Raw genomic sequence first — 23329 nt, forward strand, 5'->3', positions numbered from 1 at the left:
AACAGTGGCGCGTCAGCAGACTACGTTAGATGCAGTGTGTGGGTGAAATATAGATAAACAAAGGCAAGAGAAGCTAACAAATACCACAGCGAAGTGGATAGCTACAGACTGCAGGCCCATTAGTGTTGTGGAGGACGTCGGCCTGAGAAACATTCTGAAAATCGCAACAAATGACGGCAGGTATGAGATTCCCTCAAGACGCACCATCATAAGAAGAATACACGAGTTGTATGAAAAGGAGAGGACCACAAAAGCGAAAACTCTCACTGGGGACTACTGGACATCACTGGGTAACCATAATTACCTGGGAGTTACAGTGCATTATATTGATGAACAGTGGGCACTGCATTCACATGCTCTGACTGTAATGAAAACAGAGGAGAGACATTATGCTTCACCTCACTCTAACAGGGACATTTGTTACTTAACATAGAATGATTATGCTACTCCCTGATAAAAGAATAGAAACATGTTTCTGCTGTTATCTAAAAAATTGCCTGTTTTAATGTTATGATTGTGGCTCAGGATTTTGTGGGCAGTTTTATTTTATATATAATACACAGGATAACATTAATTGCCTGGCAGTGGCAATAAGCTTTAATTTTGTATTTGCTTTGATTACATTGTTTAAGTTGAAATTTACACTAAATATTTTATTTAACTGCTACTGTATAAACAAAATGCTGATGTTAAGTGTTTGCAGAACAAATGTTATGGCACTGTCATTCATATGGCAGAACATTTAAAATAAAATTGCGCTATACACTACTTTTGAATTCATTATTGGATTTTGCGTATAACAATGTGATTAATCGTGATTAATCAGGGAAATCATGCGATTAATCACGCGATTAATCACAATTAAAACTTGTAATCGCTGCCCAGCCATATATATATATATATATATATATATATATATATCTGTGTGACAAGTTATTATGATTGTTGGTTGGTTGCATTTGAGAATAATATGATTCAATAGCAAATGAATGCAAACTATTTTGATCTGCAAGGCTTTCTCAATGCATTTTGTGCCAAAGCAATGATAACTGACTATAGTCATGTGAACTGACCTAATGTTCATATAGTCATATAGTTTGACAAAGTTTAATAGTCATTTGACGATTGTGCCAAAGCTTGAGAAAACCTGTAAGCACAGTGTCCATTTACAGTATTTAAACTATGCATGAATCAGAAACTGCTCCTACAGAAGGTTTTCTCTCCGAATGCAACTTTAGTTTCAACATTGCTTCCTCTATAAGGGATTCACAGTATTTCACTGACACATGTAAAGAATAAAAATAAATATTTAAAAAAATGTATGTGATATCCTAAGGCTAAAAATGTGAGGTTGACTTTCCAGAATTGTACAAGTGACCACCATATATACCAAAATGCTGCTGCAGTTCAGTTAAATATCCTATTTAAATGCATGGGCTGCAGTAGATGGAACCGGTATAGAGTTGAGTTGAGGTAGGCAGAAATAAGAGGATCTTTGGTGAGCTGAGAATCAGAATACTGGTTTAACTTATGGATAACTTCACACTGGATAACTTCATTTTCTGTGACAAATGCTCCTTCTTTTGCCACCTGTTGGTGAATTTCAAATAAAACAACTGGTCTGTCCATTGAGGTCACTATCCTATAGATCTTTCAACATTTGAACATTTGTTAAGCTCTGCAGTTGAGGTAAAATAAAATGGCAAAATGTTACGAGCAGAAACACTGTTGCACATTGTTTTGAAAGAGCAACAGCCAATGGGGAAACTCCAACACTTGACAAACCAATGGTGTAACTTCATCACTCAGCATCACTCAGCATCCCTCACTCACTCTCTACTCAGTACCTGAGTGTAGACCGGGGGTCTGAGGACTTTCCCCCGCGTTCCTTCCGGACCAAGAGTTTGTTAGCGAGGACTAGATGCCCCATCTGGTAGTGATGGTCAAATGAAGCTTCATGAACCATTTTCTTTATTTTCTGAGCTCACTAGATGGCACTCTCTGTTCAAAGAAAAAGGTCAAAGGAATGGCAATTCAGTGTGTTTTCAACCCTTTGTTGAAGAGAGAGCCCCATCTAGTGGGCTCAGAAAAAAAGAAAATGGTTCACGAAATTTATTTGGCCATCACTACCGTCTGGCCCAGTTGTCCTATGACGGAAACCATCTAATGTCTGCAGTCGAAAACAGAAAGAGGCGCTTTATGCAAAATTCACATGTGGACCTTAAATTAAAAAAAGTTTGAATACTCCTGACCTAGAAGATCTATAATATTTAAACAATGTTTAAATGTGCTTTGCTGTTGACACAGTGTTGCCCGTGTGGGCTTTCTGTAACCGACAGGAAATCCACATAGGGGCCCCAAAGGGAAACACTGCTGTGGGGCCAACCCACAGGGGGCCCACATGAGATTTGCCCCTGCCAACAGTTAACCCACACCTACTGTAGCCACAGTGGACCCAAATCTGTTTGCTGTGATCATTAATGCTTCACAAGCTGATAAAACCTGAAATGAATGGAAATTGACATGTAACTTCAAGTGTGATTAGATTTTAATCCTAGATTGATATCCCCACTGCTGGCAAAATACCAACAAAGTGGTAATTACACTCCCACTTATTTAGCCATGGTGCATTTTATTGACCTGGCTCTGTCACTGCAGTCCTGTTGCTTTTTTATCACATTGTTTGATGTTAAAAAGCTGAGTTAGCGAGCCGGTCAACAGCATTAAAAAAACACTAATTTAACCAGTAAAGTCTAGCTGTATGTACGTATGTTACAGTTTTGAGAAACTACCTTTTACCTTTTAAATTGTTCTCAATCTCTCTCAGCTGTAGCTGGATCAGATTATGTTTTCATACCATAAGCAACACCTGCTACATCTCAGCTTTTGTTTATGTAGACGAGTGAACTTATTTTCCTGTGGCTTAAAACAGGTAAAAGAAATCACACAAAAACTACTCTGTAGAAGTGCTCTGACAGAAGAACTGCTTTGTTGAGGCATTTTGATATTCATGAATATGCTCACTCACTGTGGCATTACAATTATAATTACATATGTCTAATCCTTATTATCTACTGCTTAAAGTCTGTCAATGTGTTCTTTTTAATACAGGCTTGAACTAAGCCACAAAATGCATTACCAAAGGTGAATTATGAAGCCAGTGTTTTGGCATGATGCATATTAGATTCATATTTGCAGTTCAACTACCTCAAATAGCACAAAGCAAATGTGTCATGGCAGACATAGTGGGAGCTAGGAGGCCAGGTAACGTGACTGTCTGTTAGAATTAATCTATTTAGCTTTTTTTATATGAAACTGTTTAAACATAGCTCTTTTGAAATGATATTGTTTATTTAAATACTGCACTCTTTGGCACAATAAGTGGTATGTATTGTAGATGTAAAAGAAAATCACTGTAGGTGTGTTTTCTCTCTTTCTCTCTGAATGACCAGTACCAAAACACCATATATCAAAACAAAGAAAGAAGAAAGACATTTTTGAAAGGAGCTGTGCCATTCAAATGTTCCAGCCATAGAAAAAATAACCACTTAACTACTACTAGATGGATGCATACTGTACATAGTACATGATCAGGCTTATTCACTTAGCGGTGATCATAGGCAAACGGTTTGCAGTGGAGATGTATTTGCTAAATGTGTGTAAACTGAAAAGGAGAAGACTTTAACTTCAACTTCCTTCACAATGTCTTCATAAACAATCTCCTCCAGCATCAGACACTTGTAGGAGAAAACACAAGCAGCCAATCACAGTTCCAGCGTCCTCCACATGGTTACTCTGTCGCCATCATGCTAGGCTAGGGTTTAAGCTAAAATACAACGCAGTTTTTTTCTTTCTTTGGAGCAAGTGGTGAGTGATTTGAGTGGAGGAGTAAAATCTGAGTTGAGCAATAGGCTATTTAGTGGGGCGGCCTGGATTGGCTTTGAGAGGGGGTTGCAGAGGGAATGAAACCGCTCCGTGATCGAGGAGCGAAAATTCTCACCACTCACATGCTCTGCACACCACAATTTTCCATTTGCACACAAGATTTGTGATTGTTCATTAGATCTGGACACAGCACTTTCACGAGCTCAGAGAAACAATCTCTCCACATTTATTGATTCCATGACTGGTTCAATAGAGCCCCCATTAGCCATCCAACATTTTCATAAAGTATGGTGGGAAATGTAATTTAGTCAGATGTAATAAACATTAAGGCCTCTATTAGCTTAGGAACTTTTTGTCTTGTTAAAACTAAAGGTAATTCATGTTTTAAGGAGAAAAGCTTTGGGCTAAAGCAGTGGTTCCCAAACTTTTTCCTATTTCTAACACTCAACAGAAATATCTACAGAAATTCTCACTGTGTATGGTCCGTGATGGTTAAATATGGTTAGGCCTTGCCCAACTTTGTGTGCCTCCAAATATTTCCACAGTAAACTGGGAATCATCCAACAAAGGTAAGAATTTTTGTGGTGAGTTTGTTTTTTTACTATCTTATGGATCAGGACAGGCGCTGAGGGCTTTGGTGAGTATTGTACTCTGGAGTAAAACATGCTGCGGATCCAGGATGCCAGATGAGTGTGTCTCTCTTCCACTTAATACACTGGCCAACAAGTCCTCCAAGCCATATGTCTAATCCTTATTATCTACTGCTTAATGTCTGTTAATGTGTTCTTTTTAATATAGGCTTGAACTAAGCCACAAAATGCATTACCAAAGGTGAATTATGAAGCCAGTGTTTTGGGATGATGCATATTAGATTCATATTTGCAGTTCAACTACCTCAAATAGCACAAAGCAAATGTGTCATGGCAGACATAGTGGGAGCTAGGAGGCCAGGTAACATGCTGCACAAAAGATGGTAGAAAGAAGGACGGAAGTATGGCAAGAATAGGTCAAAATAGTATCAAAAACTTCAAAAACAGTGACGTAAGAAGAAAAAAGCGAGAAACTTGTAAAAAGTAGAAGGACAGTATAGGAAGGAAGGCAAAATTAGGTCCAAAGAAGGCGACACAAATGTCACATTTTTGGTAGAAAAACAAAATTTCTACATTAAGAGGAACAATGTCCTGGACAACAGCCTTGTAACTATTTAACATTTTGTTAAATATCTCACGTACCCCCTGCAGTCCTCCAAAGTACCCCTAGGGGTACACGTACCCCCATTTGAGAAACACTGCTCTAATACAACCCTCAGGAGCGTTTTCCGTCCTCATATCTGAACCAGACAACATAGTGGTCGCAGTTTCAAATACGATGTTAACATCGTGAAGCTGTCGCAGTTTGGTTACGTTTAGGCACAAAAACTACTTGGTTATGTCTAGGCAACAAAACTACTTATTTAAGTTTAGAAATATGTGGTTTGAGTTAAAATTTGTACATTTGTTATGTCACTTCACTTCCGGTTACGCATGTGACGCAGAACGTGGTGTAGTTCCATTTGTTCCGTAAAGTAAAAAAACAAAAACTTGACATTTACTTTTATTTCAACCGGACACAAACTCCGGTCTCCTGTGTGAAAGTCCCATGTATGTCCCGTGTATGATTCACCACCCCAACCTGCCACCTTACGCGGAATTTGGTGCTCTTGTACATGGTCACCTAAATTTACTGCTTTGCTTCCGTCATAATTACTATGGCCACTAGAGGGCACCGCCACTATAAACTGAAATATATGTTGTTTGTATGCTGCTTGAACAAACAACTTATTTTTTTCAGGGAAAGGACAATCTCACACTGAATCCAAAGCAGATGCTCATCATTTGTTTTAGTCAAGCTCCTCTGCTGGAGGTCAAGGAGGGTTAGCGGACCATGCTTCGCACAAACACTGTATCAACACTATTGAATCCTGCACTGTAGAGACTAATTACTACCACAGTACGCAGCGTGTCAGGTCTGTGCTGCCTCATTTTGCCACTCCCCAGATATACAAACAAGCATTAGATCTGTCAGACTCTGGTACTGTGACAGTGAATGTCGGAGACGTTATTCGAGCTTGGGAATTAGCGAGTTTCTTGATGTCCCCCAGGGAGAGGGAGTCTTATCAAACGTCTTTAATGAGACTCATAATTGAGGAACACTTGTATCACTCACTAATAGGACATGTCTGTGCTCCAATGTCATTTGATGCAAAGATAGGTGAGAGGAGTCACACCAGCTGAAAACAAGCTGCAGTGGGACACAAGTATGGCAGAAATAAATCCAGCTCTATCTGTGCTTAGTGGGATACAAGTAAAGCATAATAAATGGAATAATATGACATGCTGTAATTAAAAAGGTAATAAGTGATAATAGATTGTCAACCTCTGTCAGTGCAACCCGGTCTCACGCCAGGTCGTGAAATAAATCACGTTATTTAGATTTATTGATTTGTGTACAGGTCACGATTTTTACGTTTATTTCGTGTACACGCCATGAATTTTTTATGTGTACAGGTCACGATTTTCGAACCTGCTCTGGGGGACGCAACAATGGGGAAATGAGGCGTCACACAGCGGCCACAACAACGGGACAGGCCGCCACTCGCGCGATGCGATCCCCGGGCGCAGGGGCACACAACAACGGGGAAAGGAAATGCCACAACAACGGGACGGTAGTGGTTAGGAAGAGAATAACGAGGAAAGGAACTGCAACACGCGGGACGCGATCCTCGGTCTCCGGGGTGAAAGCCCTGTGTTTTTTGACCCATCCACCACCCCGACCAACGTCCCTGTGCGGACTTTCGCCTTATCAATACTACTCGCTACTGTCATCACGAAATATACTTCCCATTGAAATACATTGCTTTAAAATTCGTAATCACCACACGAAACAAACAACATTTACGGGTCCTGTCCACGACTTAATAGATTCAATAACGTGACCATATCACGAACTGCCGTGAGACCGGGCAAGGAATCGCAACATTAGCAGGTCTCTGGCACCACTTATCATAATTGACAGAAAACAAAAACTACATTTTTGTTAGAAAAGTTATGCTTGCTATAATCTTTGCTTCATTTTAGTGTTAAACTATTTGCATAAGAAACTGTGCATCCATTTCTGTTTCTCATGTGATAATCATTATTATCACTAACCTTGTGGGAGAAGTCAAGCCTGACCAGAGATAAGTAAGTTTCTCTTTGTATGATATCACTCCCTTTTCCCTATAAAAAGCTACTGTTAAATCGACAGTCACTTTCTGTACTTATGCTGAAGTGCTGTAAACTGACTCTACTTGCTGCAAGTAAACAAACTTTTAAGAGAACTCCAGTGATTTTGTCCATTCTTTGATAAATAATTATCCTAACAATTTTCACAATCTAGACGAAGTAAGTGAGCTTATTGGAGCAGAAATCAGTGTGTCTGCTTGTAGCGAGGTCCACCATTGCAAAGTTTGACAGGCATTGTCATTTTCTTTTCAAAACAGGCTGGAAAGTGAGTTTTGAACAAACCACAGGTTGGGAAAGTGAGTTTTGAAATCCGGAGACCTCAGTAACCAGCAGAGCAATCATTGTGTCATTGGTATTGATCATCAACCCATTCAAACCACCAGAGATGTTTTAGGATCATTTTGTACTGTGGAGCTGTAAAAACCTTATTTATTGCACCAGTAACAGCTTCTTATCAGCACCTGCACCAGGCGTTACCTATCTCCAGATATCTGTATAGGATGGACTATAAGATGTAGGCTTTCAATATACGTATATATGTGTGCTTTACAGGTGTTAGAAGAAATGGGACAAGATGACCTCTTTCCATCGTTCTCAGAATAAAGCACATTGAGCTCTTGCCTGAAATGAACCTCTTAAACTTGAGTCAAAAATGAAATACTGGACAACATAAGAGGATGCAGCAACCTTATCTCCTGTGAATTATGTTTCTAGGCAAATATTTTGCATTGGCAAAATAGGGCTGGAAGATTCACATTTAAATGTTTGTGTAGCTCGTGGTTTTTGTGCACTTGTGTTCTCTGCATATTTGTATTTCAGTTCCCCCCGGACTCAGCTGATTATGCTGCAAATACATGAAGCAGTAGAAACCAACTGGAACTTGGAAGACAAGGGACGGTCATCGCTATCAATGCAAAATGAATATCAGTTTACAGAAGAAATAATATAGTTGGCGCTGGGTGTGGAGCGTTGTTTACCTGCTGGAAATTACATTATTTACAGAGCCATCACAAGAGAGAGGCAGCTCTGATATGACTGATGCTGGCACGTGAGAAAGGGAGAGACTGCTTGTGCAAGCAAAACATCGACAGGGTGAAAAGTAAAGGCAATCTGTGAAGAGCACCCGTACTTTTGAGATATTTTTGCAGTTGGCTGCCATCAAACACATGCATCAATCACACATGGGACAGATGTGGACTGTGATGAATAGACTTATGAAAAGATGTGGCGATGAAAATAAGCTTGACGAAAAACTTGAATGATTGTGACAGCCGAACGAAAAGAATTTTTTTTTTTTGTTGTTTCCAGCTGCAGTCTGAATGTCCTAGTTCCTCAGAGGAATCTTATCTCACATGCTTTACAGTTATTTAGCAATAAAGTGAAAGCAGAGCTCATATGTGGCACAGTTGCAAGCAAATCAGCATCGCCTTCTTTGTCTTAATATGTATCATCATTTGCAAACCATTTGGATTTCAGATTATTTCACACTGTAAAACCAATTTCAATGGCTCAGTCATGTCGCTCGCTTATGTTGTCATAATGGTCATCCAACTGTGTAATTGGACATTTTAAACTGTTAAGCAAGTTAGTAACGAGCAACACAGTAGAGTAGACCAGCGCATTAAAGTTGAATGACAGTTGAATACCGAAGGAATATGGCCGTCACTGTCCACCACTTAACGGCGGCGTGCATTTAAAATCCCTGGTTAATGCAGATTATGTCAACATGTCCATTAAACACTGCACAGAATGATGAATAATATTACTGCCATGAGCCTTAACCCTTCAGAGATCTACAATGACTGTTAATGACCTAAATGTGAATTTGTTATGACATCATTCCACGAGATTTCTTCTTTTGTTTTTATCACCGTGTCCTTTTGGGATATCTGCTATGGAGATTAGTGGCTGTGAATCAGTTAGAGTTAACTATGACAAGAGAATGACAGTTCATTTAGATGGTGAAAATTGCTGGTGGGATTTCTGCAGGAGTGCCACCAAGCTGGGTTAATACTGTTTGTGATAGCAGCTGACAGGACGCCTTTTGGGAAAGAGAATTTGGGATTCTGACCTCTCCTTTTGACAGAGGTCACAGTTTATTTTTTGCATCGATACATACAGCTCCAGCTTGGCTGTCGTCAAAGTGGGAAGCAGTTTCAAATCCCCAAAGGAAGGAACACATATGATCAAAGACCATTATGTGGGCTTTAACTAGTAGCATGGCATGGCTGGCAGCACTTACATGTAATAGGGATAGTTCACCCCACAATCAAAATATGTTTCTTTTTACCTGTAGTGCTATTGATCAACTAGATTGTTTTGTTGTTGCGAGTTGCCCAGTTTTGGAGATATCAGCCATAAAATGACCTGTCTCTCTTAGTTACCTGTTATAGTTACGCTGTTATAGTCCTAGACTGCCGGGGGACTTCCTTCCTTTGACACACTGAGCTGCTCTCTCCTCTCCCTTTCTATTACTGTTTCTATTACTGTTACTATTACTATTACTATTTGTGTGCAGCCCGTCCCAGAAATGCTTGTTACTAATCCTAGCTTCTGGGGAGTTTACTCCCCGAGTCCTTATGCTTTTTCCCCCCCAGCGTATTTCCTTGGAGAACGTTGGCACCAAGACCCTGGTTGCAGCTGTCGCGTGGTCCTGCTGCACTCCCTGCTGAGCTCAGCGATGCCCTGCAATGTCATGCGCGTCCTGCTGAACCCTGCAGCTTCCCGCTACATCCAGTCACTGTTCCATTATTAATGTGACTACTATCGCCACTGTTCATCACACCCCCAAACGGCGTCGTCAGACACCGCCTACCAAGAGCCTGGGTCTGTCCGGGGTTTCTTCCCAAGAGGGAGTTTTTCCTCGCCACTGTCGCACTGCTTGCTCTTGAGGGAATTACTGGAATTGTTGGAATTGTTGGGGCTTTGTAAATTATAGAGTGTGGTCTAGACCTACTCTATCTGTAAAGTGTCTCGAGATAACTTATGTTATGATTTGATACTATAAATAAAATTGAATTGAATTGAATTGAATAGAAATGTCTGCTTTCTCTCCAATTTAATGTACCTATATGGCACTTGGCTTGTGGTGCACAAATCACCCAAAAAATACATTTGAAAAACTCAACAGCAATTTCTCAGTTTCTTTTCTGTGCGGTTATACGGTTGGCGGGTGTAGTTTGGTAGACAGAAAATGGTTCCTACATGAAGCTGCTCACAACCAGGTCTGTGAATTATTTTTGAGTAACCGAGTCATGATTTCTGGAAAGAGACATTGCTGTTGAGTTTTTAAATGTTGTTTTGTGGTGATTTGAGCACCATAAGCCAAGTGCTATCTAGTTCCATTATATTGGAGAGACCAACACTGGGCAACTCACACCAAAACATTAGATTGATGAATAGCACTACAGGTAAGAGAAAAAAAAATGTTTTGATATTGGAGTGAACTGTCCCTTTAATGGTTGAAAACGACACTGCAGTGATATGAATGTGGTTGTATCTACTTTAAGATTTACCAGATCAATGCAGAGAAAGGGGATAGCAGATGTACTGAATGATCAGTGATAAGTTGTTTCCTGCACAAACAAAATAACGCCTTTGTTTTTCACACTTTTGTATTTGTCAGTTAAATACATATTCAGAAGTTTGTTGAGGAAGATGCAGAACGATGATATAAAGTCATGCTCCAAAAGATCAGTCTTCCAGCACTCTGGATGGTTATAATATATCCACCTCAACTGCAGACATAACACCATTACTGTAAGTACATTACAGCACTTCCCGAGCCTGGATCATATGACCCGTCCTACATCTTATGGTTTACAGTGGTCAATACTTTTGGCAGCACAGCTTTTCCGCGCTCACCCATTACAGTTGAAAAGTCTTGAGGTGCAAGATTATACTGTGTGAGTGCAAAGGATGACAATACCGCCTCCACATCCTGCTTAAGTGGGCTGAAGGACTAACTTGCTTAAACGAAACAATTGAATTGCATGAGATTTAAATAAATAAGAATTTTGAAAAACTCTCAAATGCCAAAAATATAATGAAAACTGCACTATTTTCCTGTGGTATTGTTGGTACTGCTGCTGCTGCAAACGGAAACCTTCATCCTTTACACACCATCTATTGTTACTTCTCTCCTTGGTCTCCTTCAGTCATCTGATGTTCTTTACTACCATCCTGAGTACAATCAGTGGGAACTGGTGAAGATAAAAAGCCTAATCAGTCATCCCCGTTCCACTCCCATTCACTGAGCAGAATATATTATATAAATCATATGCATTTGAATTATTCCCATTTCAGTGGTTCAATATTTAATTTTGGGGGTACTTGGCAGGAGGTTGGTTTATCCCTTGAAAGTGTTTTATGATGGAGGACATGCGTATACTTTGAAATCATTGTTTCACAGTCACACAACATACACGATAGCCTTTCAAAAGAGGAAAAATCATTATATGACCCATGAACTTTGACTTCACATGGTCCAAAGAAAGTTAAAAGAGATTATTGCATTGCAGTCTGTTTCACTCCATTTTCTGAGACGCATTATGCCATAGAATAATTGCTACTAGATGGTAGCCCCAGCTTATGTTTCTCTTCGTTTCAAAAGCATGTCGGTAATTACTTTATTTAAAATTTGCTCCAGTCTGTCCATTTAAATGGGGTAACAGAGCAGCAGAGTATGATTCAAGCTTTCTATGTGTCCTGTCAGAGCAGCTGGTCTAGCCGATATTAGCTCCTTTTGGTGTGCTGACCACTTCACCAAGCCTGATAATATAACTGTGAAAATTGGATATGGTCACTGAGGGACAAGCGGCCTGAGAAAATCAGAATTACTCCTCATTTGTATGTGATTTACATTTTTTCAATTGGTCTTTAAAAGGCCAGCGTTGGACTCAATAAGAAGATTAAAAGCAAATATAGTTTTGTCAAACCAGGGGGCTTGGGTGAGAGCTATTCAGTTTCACGTCAGCTTTAAGTCGAAGATTTGCTGTCAGGCCTGGTTGCTACTGTAGCTTATTGGGGGGATTTAAGTGGCTTTTTGGCCAGGATCCTTTAACCAACTGCACTCTGGGTTATTTCAAATCAACACTAAAGTGTGAATTGTGGGGTAAAGAAAGTAGGATTGCCCAAAAGTTGTGACCACGATTCTGTAGAATGAAATCAGATATATTTTACATGGCTATAGTCATTATAAACAAAATAATCATTCAGAACCAGTGTTTTCATTGAGAAGAGTAGCTTTAAATGTGTTACATAATGGAGCTCAACAGTGTGGTTCCGGGAGTAAAAAAAATCCCATTCATTTTCTCCATAAGGATTTTGATTATTAGCTACAATGTCTAAACCATGCAAGGTAGACTGACCACGAGCTCCGAGGTTGAGAAACAAAGGTTTATGTTGCTGTAGAAGCTCCGTATGATATCAACCTTGTTTAAAAGTGACTTTTTAATGTTTCTGAAGCTCTGGCATTTTTCATACAATGGTCTTAAATGACATTTAACAGCAAATGAGATTTTTACAAAGTCTTGTACCTTTGCCTTTTTTGCCGTTTTCAAAATGTTATTTTACGCCGAATCAAATGTTTAATGGTCATGATTCATCTCGGAGCTGGTTGGCTTGGTTCCAGACTTAAAACTATTTATATAAGTGTTTAATGAAACGTCAATGGGGATACTGAATGGGGAAAATAACTTCCGGAACCAGAGCCGTTAAAAAAGCGGGCATTCACTGTTGAGCTCTATTCAGCAAAGACAAGACAGCATAAAGGATAGCCAAGTTAAATGTTTTTTGTCTTATTTCACTAGCTGTTATTTTAAGTAGAATACAATCAGAAGAGGCATTCTTTAGGTCAATTGTTAATTATTATTAATACATGACATAATATATGACCTCTCTGAATTGCAGACTCAGTTTCAGTCTCGTCTGCTGTGTCTATGCATCCAACCAGCTGCAGTGCTCTCTTTATCAAACGCAAATCGTTATCAATGTCATGGCTTTGGACTTTTGTAGGTAAGTGACTGCGACCGGGTTAAAAAGTTGAGAAATATGTCACAACAGGCTGCTGGATGGATCCCAACATAAGCCACAACAGTTTAGGATGGCTGTGCTACACTGTCTCCTGGCATGGAAGTGTGTGCCAGTGAGACAGACGCCCGGGGAGGCAGTCAAGGATTGGACTACCCTGTCATTTGGTTGTCAACTGACCCACATCTCTCAAATCCCCTGGAGTCACTGCAATGACAATTTCACGCCATGAGCTTCCTCGTCTACCTGGCTCACAGAATTCCAATGAGTTGACAAATACCAAGACTGACCTCTGGAAAATGCTGTGGCATGTAAGCATGGCATACACAGCGTTTCCGTGAACGGTTTCTCAGGCAAACAAAATAACCCTGCATGTATGAAGTCGTATTACGCTTGTGCTACGTGGCATGGTGTCCCTGATGTTTTGCACTTTGTTAATGTTGCCAAGTAAAATGATGTTGTAGTCTGTGTTTCTGAGAATACAACCTTTTCATTTTTCTTTGAAAAGCTTTGTATAGTACGTCAGTGCTCACTGAGGGGAGAAAACAAAATCTTAAACATATTTTTTCCAACACCACAAGTCAGCAGTAAGAGAAAAATACAAAAGCTCTGAAAGGGGTGAGTAAATAAAGTGTAGTCAAAAGATAAGTACAGAGACGGATATGAGAGTCTTACACGGAGCTCTGCCCAGGTAAATCAAAACAAGCTTTCCTTTCTTGAGTTGAATCTGGCTTTTGCTTTTGTTCAATACACTGTCATGATGGTAAAGCTCTGATAGGCGTGGGAAATCACCTCCACGGTTCCAGCTATGATATGCACCCATGCGTTGTGCCTCACAGGAAGCAGACAAGAAAGCTGAATAATCAGTTTTGCTAATTGTGCAATCGTGCCACAACATTCTTCCACTAAGCTGTGCATGGTAATTGTCTATAAACTGAGGGAATGTATATCTTCCATCCTGGTTGAACAGTTATGCTTTAAGTTCCGGAGGGAAAAAAATTGCGTCGTATTGACATTACATGGTCTATGTTTCCTCTGTCAGCCTCAACAGGGCTTAATTGGCCGTACTTCACAGGGACAATGATCCTAAGCCAAAGTTGCCTTAGAAGATTGTAAGTTGTAAGCTTGCAATCCAGCAGACGTAATTGGGTGCTTAAAAAGTTAATAACTTTTGAAAAAAAGTGCTCGTCAGCTTTTCAGCACATCACATGTAATCTGTGACCAGGACTCCACGAGCTTGCATGCTAATGACGACTACAGGGATTTAATTAAACGATTTTACCCCCCTTCCAGTATATTTGACTCCACGTTTCAAATGCATTACAACTTAATTTCACAGACGGTATGATTTGAATAATGCCTTCGCATAATCCCCTTTGAATTTAATTAAGATGCCTGTTTGTCTTCCCAAATCAACAGATGCCCCGGTCTTAGTTCAAGATTTGTTTTGCCAGCCTGAACAAGCAAACAAAAAGAGCCTGGTGTTTTGTGGCTTACAAAGTTTGATGTTAAGAAGGTGTGTAGCCACACTACATGAAATATAAATTTTTAACCTTTTTGCTGCTCAGCAATAAATACATAATTGCATATTTTAGTACTCGGGACAGGGGAAATCCAATGATTTCGCAGTGTGTCATGCTGCCAGGAGAGTAGTGCGCATTCTGGTGACACACCGCCCGGAGGTTAAGTTTCAGTGGAAAATAATTGAGTAATGAAAACCTAAATCAGATTTCTCAAAAATGAAAAATGGATTTTTCCACTGTGCGTGTACAGTGTTGTGGGAGCTGTAAGCATATCTAGTCAATTCAAGGCCGTCCAAATGTATTTATAAGGTGCTTTAACAAACGGGGTCATTGTTAAATTCTTTACAGACCATATGAATATAAAGGAGACCAGCAAAAAAAAAGGGAATATTTAGAAGCGTGTAATGCTGGAACAATCCACAGAGCAGTACAAGATAAACCGCAAAGCAGGAAGCTTCAGGAAAGCAGTGACTCACACAGTGGGGACAAAGGTAAATCAGTAAGCTGTACTAAATCAAGGGTGTTATATATGATCCCACTTCATGCTCGGTGTCCAATGGAAGCATTCCACCCTGAAGGCCTGTTAAAACATACGTGATATGCCTCCTTGACAAAGCCATGAACTGACAAACACAAAAACCAGAACAAAGCGTCTCCTCGACAAAACAGGCCAATGCTTTGTTGTGTATTCATCAGCCCGATAAACAGTAATAATCACAGTAATGATGTCTGTTCAAGGGCGCTGGGGAGCTAGGGAGGTGCTTACGGGGCATGTGCAGGGGGTGCACTGAGAAGAAGGGTGTTGTTAATCTGAGAGGCTTGTGTGGAGTAAAGAGGGACAGGGAGGCGAGCCATGGCTGCTCACACTGAGATAAGGCTGCCTCCATGCCACTGGTTACCACCGCCTCAGCCCATTCCCAATAAGACTGGCTAGTTGCTCCATTCCTAGACAAGGGATTTTTGCCCGCATGCGATAAGATGCTCCTGAGCATTGCAAAATAGCACAGGTATTAGCCTGTCCTCATCTTCACAAAGGAATGTCGCGGAAAAAGCGAGAGGGGACGAAGAGGATGAACCTAGACAGAAGCCAGCCGCTATCCTGGCTGAACAGATAAGTGGTGCTCTTGACAAGGAGTTCAGAGAATGGGAAGGATGGCCAGTGGCACCCCTGCTGGGCCAGATGAAGGCAAGCTCACCATGTGGTCCCTCCATCCACAGGCCAATCTCTACCCATAAAAGCACCAGGTTTCTGTAATGTGTTTATCTGGTGGCTTACGAATACATATATAGAAAAATCATGGTGTTGTTCCTCAATTAGGCTTGCCTTTTGTTAAGCTATACATTTGACAGACGCACAATGCTTGCCTGATGTTTCCTCGATGATCACTGCACATTGCCACTGAATGGTGAGCAATTGAATGTAAAGGGATGTTCTAACTTTGCATCAGTATGTACACCATATTACTTATTTTTGATTGATCTGAGGCTTTGGTATAAAGGATACAAGCTCTGCATGAGAGCAGAGTAGATGAATTGCAAGACACATAAAGAGACATGAGACAACTCTTACCCCCACATAGATGACCAATAGAGATGAGCAAAATGTAGCGGATTCTGCTTACCACATAGTAACATGCATCACTTTGCTGTATGATGCCATACACATTAATACATGCATTTGCTCTGTTCAATTTTCACCAAATAGATGGCACATTTCCTGATTTCATTAAATTTTTCTCAAGCAGATGCATCATCAATTAGCTGCCACAGAGAGAATGAATGTCAATGTCATTTCCCGCTCCGAAATGTCTAACATATTGCAAGCTTATAATTATACATTGATTATGTAGGCTATATTAATTTGTTTTCTTTAACACATGACTATTTTACAGTAGGTTATTGCACCATGAGTAACCTCTGAATGAAAAGAAATGAACAGATGTCCTAATCTACTCTACAGTGAGTCCAGGCAGAGTTTAATCACAATGTGCACAGCAGCACAAGTGAACTTGCCCGATTGAAGTAAACAATGTTCGATTGTCAGCACATTACTTTGTGTTTAATTAAGGACTGGTGGTACTTGAGTTTGGAAGATCTGCTTCACACAAGACAGCATCACTGTCTGTTAAGTAAGCCGCAACACGACCGCGGACAGTTTTCAGACAGAGGAGAGTGTTTCATTTAAGAATGTACTTTCAAGGTGACCACATTAAGTGTGCCTGTCAGCTGCAGCCTGGACGGGCAGGGGGAACAACTCATTGCACCACTGAAGGAGGGGGAAAAAAAACAGCTGTGCTGGTAAAGCAGCAAAGTGAATCACTGTTCATTTAAGGTGCCTGTAATTATTCCCCTCAATTTATAAGCTGTAAACGCTAAAATGAAATACCCTTGCCACTCCTGTGAGAAATATTTTCTTCTTGATATCACCAAATACCACCTGCTATGAAAATGTGCTTTAAGCTTGAGGATGAAACTGCCAAAACACTTCCGTCAGGTCGTTTCAAATGTGAACCATTGTTTTGTGGCGTGCACACAGTCAACAAAACAGACAGTGTGTTTCCCATCACATCATAAACTCCACCAGCCAACAGTGATTTCTACTTCCCTCACTGTTCTTATCTGGATGTTCAAAAATGAAGGTTCTTCTAGCTGAGTGGAGTGTTACGTTTGGGCATTTTCATTACCAGAAATGTTTTGGGGAGCAGAAGAGCAAGCCAACGAATTTGTTTACAACGGTGTATGTGCATAAATCATTTCCTCATTTGAACAACATTCAGGTTGTATTTCATTTAGAAGATGTATATGTGAGATAGAGTAGTCTATTAAAATGATTGTACTGATACAGAGGGCCTACAGCAAACTAGCAAATACACAAAAAGCCTTGAAGGAAAATACACTGTCTGATTAATTAAGAGTTAGCAAGCGATGATGATAATTAATCCACACACACACACACACACACACGCACGCACGCACGCACGCACGCACGCACGCACGCACGCACACACATCCCACACAGCGTCATTGACATGCCGTATCAATGTGCCAATCAAAAGTCGGGGATGATTCTTATATTTTAGAGCATCATTATTGTTGTGCGACTGTTATCTTTGCAACTTTCGGATTATCAAAACTTCAGAAAGATGGTGATGTTGACGTTTTGGACAATCAGTGAGACAACTATAATTTCCTTAATTTGTGTCCAAAATGTTGTGGACAGTAGTTTGAACAAGAAAGGAGGAAGGAGTGTTCAGGCGTTTTAGTAAACTCCCGACAGCATGGTGCCTGACTTAGGCCACTCAGTATAATGTATCATGCACCTACTCCATATTTTATCACACCGAGCCAGGAGCTTTCAAAATATGTAACTGGCACAGACATTTTCAATGTGGTCGTCAGATGAAATGCAGTACACTCAGAAAGCCTCAAGCACCTGCTTTTTAATCCTCACAGTTTTGGCAATATGAAGCTTGTTTTATTGGAATGCCATGGCAGTGGGTGAATTTAAATTGTTGTCATACAATATTAATTGCACTGTGTCGCAGCAACATTGAAAAATGCTGGGACTATGACATAGTCTAGGTCATAAACAGAAATGAAGTCTGTTTTTGTTTTTTGAGGAGATTGTTAATAAAAATCAGTAATTATTTCTGTGCCCATTTTCTTCTAGGCACAAATCGGACAACATGTCAAGAGTCTGTTCAGCCCCATCACTGACATAGCAGCAACATATACAAATGAATAATTGTGACTCACGCGCCAGATGTTCGTCACTTCAGCTCTATGCAGATGTTACCGGCACCAGGGGAAACCACCTTGGGGAAATCTGGACCTACAGCAATGGTTACAAAGGCTAGGAGGCACTGCGTAGCCAAATAAAACTGGAAACTGTGACTCTGTGAATCAGTAGAGAGCACGGAAATTAGAGCGTTGCTCACGGCAAAGCTTGTTTATTTCTGAAACAATTGCATACAGTTCCCATACGTTCACAGTGTCTCTATTAGCTCTCTGATAAAAGTGCATGTTAAAATGATAATGAAACGTTTCAAAATTAAATAAATGGTGTAACCAAACTAGGGTGACCAGACGTCCCAATTTGACCAGGACAGTCACGATTTTGAGTTGCGTGTCCCAAGTCCTGACAAAAGCCTGTCGGGGCGCTAAAATGTTCCACTTTACACCAACCGGTATGAAATTGTCCCGGTTGTCTGTGTGTGTGTGTGTGTGTGTGTGTGTGTGTGTGTGTGTGTGTGTGTGTGTGTGTGTGTGTGTGTGTGTGTGTGTGTGTGTGTGTGTGTCAGTCAATCGCAGCGGTCTGCATCTGCATAATCTGTGCAGCCAGCATTACAATGTATATTTGTAAAAATTGTTGCAAAGCCTCTTCTTATCTGTCTCGTTTTAACGGTTAGGCTATATTGCTAGCTAGGCTACACCAGACGGGCCAATTTTGCTGACACGTGGGCACAATTTCACAGTAGGCTTTCAGCCAACAAATTGATTCTTGAGCAAATTCGCTCCTCTAACAAATACTGTATACGTTGTTTCCAATAGGGAGGCTATCTGCTCTATCAAATTAAAAGATTACATTAGTGTGTGTGTGTGTGTGTGTGTGTGTGTGTGTGTGTGTGTGTGTGTGTGTGTGTGTGTGTGTGTGTGTGTGTGTGTGTGTGTGTGTGTGTGTGTGTTTTTGTTGTTGGTTAGAATAACACTGGTAACACTTTACGGTAAGGGTACATGCTTTATCAGTTAATGCATGGATTAATTGATGTATGTATTATTATGCATTATGTAATTAATGATTTATGTTTTACTGCATTCCTTAATATCCCATGAATCATCAGGAGTTGACGTGTTCATAGTCTGTCATTCGTGACATCATACATGGACAACACAACTAAAGCATTAGGTACATGGGCACATCATTATGAATTATGATTTATTAATAATGATCATGATAAGTTATTTTTCTGCAAAAAAAATGTGGTCATCACTGCGCAAATTCTGATTTGAACACAACTTGTGCATAATGATGTACCCACCTTACTTAATGCTTTAGTTGATGTGTTTGCTCATGCATGAGGTCATAAATGAGAGGCTATGAACTCATGTCAATTCCTGATGATTCATAAGTTGCTAAGGAATGAAGAAATGCACAAATCATGAATTAATTCATGCATGAATTCATAATTCATGTACCCTTACCATAAAGTGTTAGCATAACTACTCCTGTCATAGCAACTAGTCTTAAATGTGACGTCATGGGATCGCCGTGACTATTTATACCCGCGCTGGTGCTTGCAACACTAGTTGCAGTCTTCTCCTGAACAGAGGTGGCGCTAATGAGCAAATGCTACCGACTGGAAGAGGAAGAAAAAGGTAAACAGCGGCAGAACTGGCAGCAGCATTGACGTCAATGCTTCGATTTGATTTGATGACCTACTTCGTCAGATCAAGCCTTTCCTTCACCATAAAAGAACTCATCTTAACTCAGTAAGTTTACAAGAGAGACTTGCAGTCACTCCAAGAGTCCTGGCATCCGGTTGTTGGCGAACTCGTTCAGGCCTCCTGTTTCCGCTTTGTCGCACGCCGCTGAAAAAAAAAAAGAGCCGTGCGCGACTTCTGCTCGTGCGCTATAAATCGGGCGCGCTGGCAGGATATTACGTCGTTTTGACGTCACGATGGCGCGCGCCACCATGGATGCGTCTAGTATATAAGAGCCCTAAGTGCTTCGGTTGGTCTGGAGTAGCCCGGGCCCTCGGGTCCACGTGAGCGGAGCCATTTGTGACTGGGTCGGTGTGCGGCCGGAAAAGCACCGTAGTGTTTATAAAACAAGTTTTGGGGGGGGTTAGGCAAGTAGGCCTATCATGATTTCTTTAGGCTAGACTGTAAATTGCAGCGACTGTGTGTATTAGTGTCGGGAAAACATTTGGCCTCATTCTGTTTCGCCACAAGAACTCTGCCAGGTAAGACTGAAATAGCTCAGCTGTCTCAAAAGTTTTGGATACTTTGACGAACGCTGGAAGGGTGGCTATAACATGCGATGCATGGACATCAATTGCCACGGTGTCCTACGTTACCGTAACCACGCATTTCACCAACGATGATTGGCAGCTAGTGTCACTTGTGCTCCAAAGAAGAGCAATGTACGACAAATGTGGCCGACTTGTTGAAGAGGTTAGCAGATGAATGGCATCTGAATGACAACGACTTAAGTTTTAGTCACAGACAATGCTTCTAATATGGTCGCTGCTGCCCAACTTAGAGGATTTATGCATGTGAGATGTTACGCCCACACCTTAAATCTGGCTTAATTGTAAGCGAGTGCTCAAGTTGCCTGCTCTGTCTAAGCTGCTGGCGAGGATTAGACGCATAGTTTCGTTTTTTTTCCACCGCAGCACCTTCGGCGCGTACCAGCTGGAGGAGAAGCAGAAGCTACTTGGTCTGCCATGTCACAAACTGATAACAGACGTGAGCACCAGGTGGAACAGTGCGTATGAGTTGGTGGAGCGTTTTTTTGGAACAGCAGCCTGCTACCTGCGCCGCTTTACTCTCTCCCCAGGTGAGGAAAGGAGAAGCTATCTCTGTACTTTCACTGAGCCAGATGTCTCCAATGCAGAGGATGTAGTTAAGGCCCTCAAGCCAATGAAAGATGCTACTACACTTATATCAGAGGAGAACAGCCCCACAGTGTGTTTGATTGCCCCACTGCAAGCTCAACTCTGCCAGGAAACGACGGGCAACATTACAGAATCATCAATTATCCTCGAGTTAAAGCAGGTCATCAACGAGGACCTCAGTAAAAGGTACACCTCTGACCTAGAGAGAAGCACACTTCGTTCAGCTTCTGCTCTAGACCCGAGATTCAAGGGATTGCCTTTCCTTTCTGAGGAGGATATAGAGGAGACATGTGGAAGAGTTGTTGCTGAGGCTGCATCACTTGAGGTAAATAATGCTATTTTATTGTATGATATAACATTATTATATTGATTTTCAAGGCTTACTATTTACTTTGTTAAATTTATACATTTGAAAACATAACACAAAATTAATGCATAATACAATATTGAACAGCTAGGTGGCCTAATTTATGGTTTTATTTTTTTATTATTTTATACGTGGTTAGGATTGGAGATAGTGACATGATATGGAAATGTGAAAATGAGGCCGCTGTGGTGATCCGCTCTTATTATGTTTACCTACAGCCACAGGTAAGAGTCGAAGATGACGAAAGCCAGCCCAACACAGAGGACACCCACACCACAGAGGAGCAGAGCCAAAGCCCCTCCCCTCCCAATAGAAGAGCTGCCCCCTCTTTGCAAAACCCCTCTCCTCCCAAGAGAGAAGCACCATCCTCTTTGCCATGCCCCTCTCCTCATAAGACACGAGCTCCATGCTCTTTGTTGGAGAATCTGCTGGGAATACCTTCGCTGGTAACACAGCTCAGCAGCCCATCTCTGCCTATGCTAAAGCTGAGGAGGAGGTTAGCAAGTTCCGTGGTGCTCCACTAATTCCTCTCTCTGAGGACCCTCTCAGCTGGTGGAGAAAGAAAGAGGTGATGTAACTCCTGCTTTCCAAGTTGAGCATGCGATACTTCTGTATTCTGGCCACCAGTGTCTCTGCAGAAAGAGTCTACTGCAAGGGATATCGTGACTGCCCAACGGAGTCGACTAGCTCCTGTTCTTACACAATAACTTGCATATTCCATGAGCATCCACCAGTTATTAACTGGAAATTAAGCACCTTTACTGTTACTGTTTGTTTACTAATATGTTGCACTTCCATAGTACCCAGCCATGATTTAATTGTAGCACTGTTATGCTATTTCTGTTTACTTTTCTACCTCATATTGCACAGTGTTTTTGTATGAGAGCTGAATTCCAAGCCATACTTTTTGCACAGTGTTGAAATGCAAGAGGCATAACACTGTGTAGCATAAAGTTGTTGTTTTTCTGTCTCAGGTATTTGCTGCTTATTACCAATAACAGGAGGATTTTGTGTTTGAAGTCTTATATAATTGACTAAGAGCAGCTTTACATAGAAAAAGATTAGACAGAAAAGAAAAATTCATGTGTTTATGTTTTACATACTATTGTGTTGAAATGCAACCTGCATTGATTATTGCATTGTTCATAGAAAGTTATATTTGTGACGATAAAAGCTTTTTCTCAAATAAAATATTAGAGAAGGTAATTCATCTGTTGATTTTCTTTAATGATCATTACAAGCAGTTTAGCAGGTTCCTAATTAATTAAGGATATTGTATGGGGAATTTGGAATTCACACACATGCATTTAACAGTAGTGCTTGACTATATGGCGTCGACAACGACATGTTACTGAATGACCGTCGGGAACGTAAAACTAGCTGGAAACGGTATATCTCATCACCATTTCATCACTGCTGGCTGGCTAATACTCTGAACAAAATATAGAACATGTTATGTTACAGAACGCTAATATCAGTAACCTACACTTACAAACTACTGTGAAAAACTACGTTGTAAAACCGAAGTTCATAAAATAGAACTAACATTACTCAGCATGCCAACACTGTTAGGAACAATGTAAGCTTCAATGTTAAGCTTTTTGCCTTAACACACACCTCAGAATCCTCTCACAACATCACAAA

General features: G+C 40.7%; 1 protein-coding gene across 1 annotated transcript; it reads left to right on the plus strand.

Annotated features, from left to right (window-relative positions):
• The first annotated feature begins 20602 nt into the window (after positions 1–20602).
• LOC120558056 (E3 SUMO-protein ligase ZBED1-like) lies at positions 20603–22817 on the plus strand. The gene is made up of 3 exons (XM_039798897.1): positions 20603–20664; positions 21261–21643; positions 21904–22817. Exons 2-3 carry the CDS (start codon positions 21344–21346, stop codon positions 22207–22209), a joined length of 606 nt encoding a protein of 201 aa, XP_039654831.1. The 5' UTR covers positions 20603–20664; positions 21261–21343; the 3' UTR covers positions 22210–22817.
• Positions 22818–23329: the final 512 nt, after the last annotated feature.

The sequence above is a fragment of the Perca fluviatilis genome, chromosome 4 (genome assembly GCF_010015445.1).
Source record: "Perca fluviatilis chromosome 4, GENO_Pfluv_1.0, whole genome shotgun sequence".
Lineage (NCBI taxonomy): Eukaryota > Metazoa > Chordata > Actinopteri > Perciformes > Percidae > Perca > Perca fluviatilis.

Bases quoted from the DNA above. Each gene is read 5' to 3' on its own strand.
- LOC120558056 (XM_039798897.1), top strand. From the start codon at position 21,344: ATGAAAGATGCTACTACACTTATATCAGAGGAGAACAGCCCCACAGTG. The intron at 21,644-21,903 runs GTAAATAATGCT...GTTTACCTACAG, and splicing joins CTGAGGCTGCATCACTTGAG to CCACAGGTAAGAGTCGAAGA.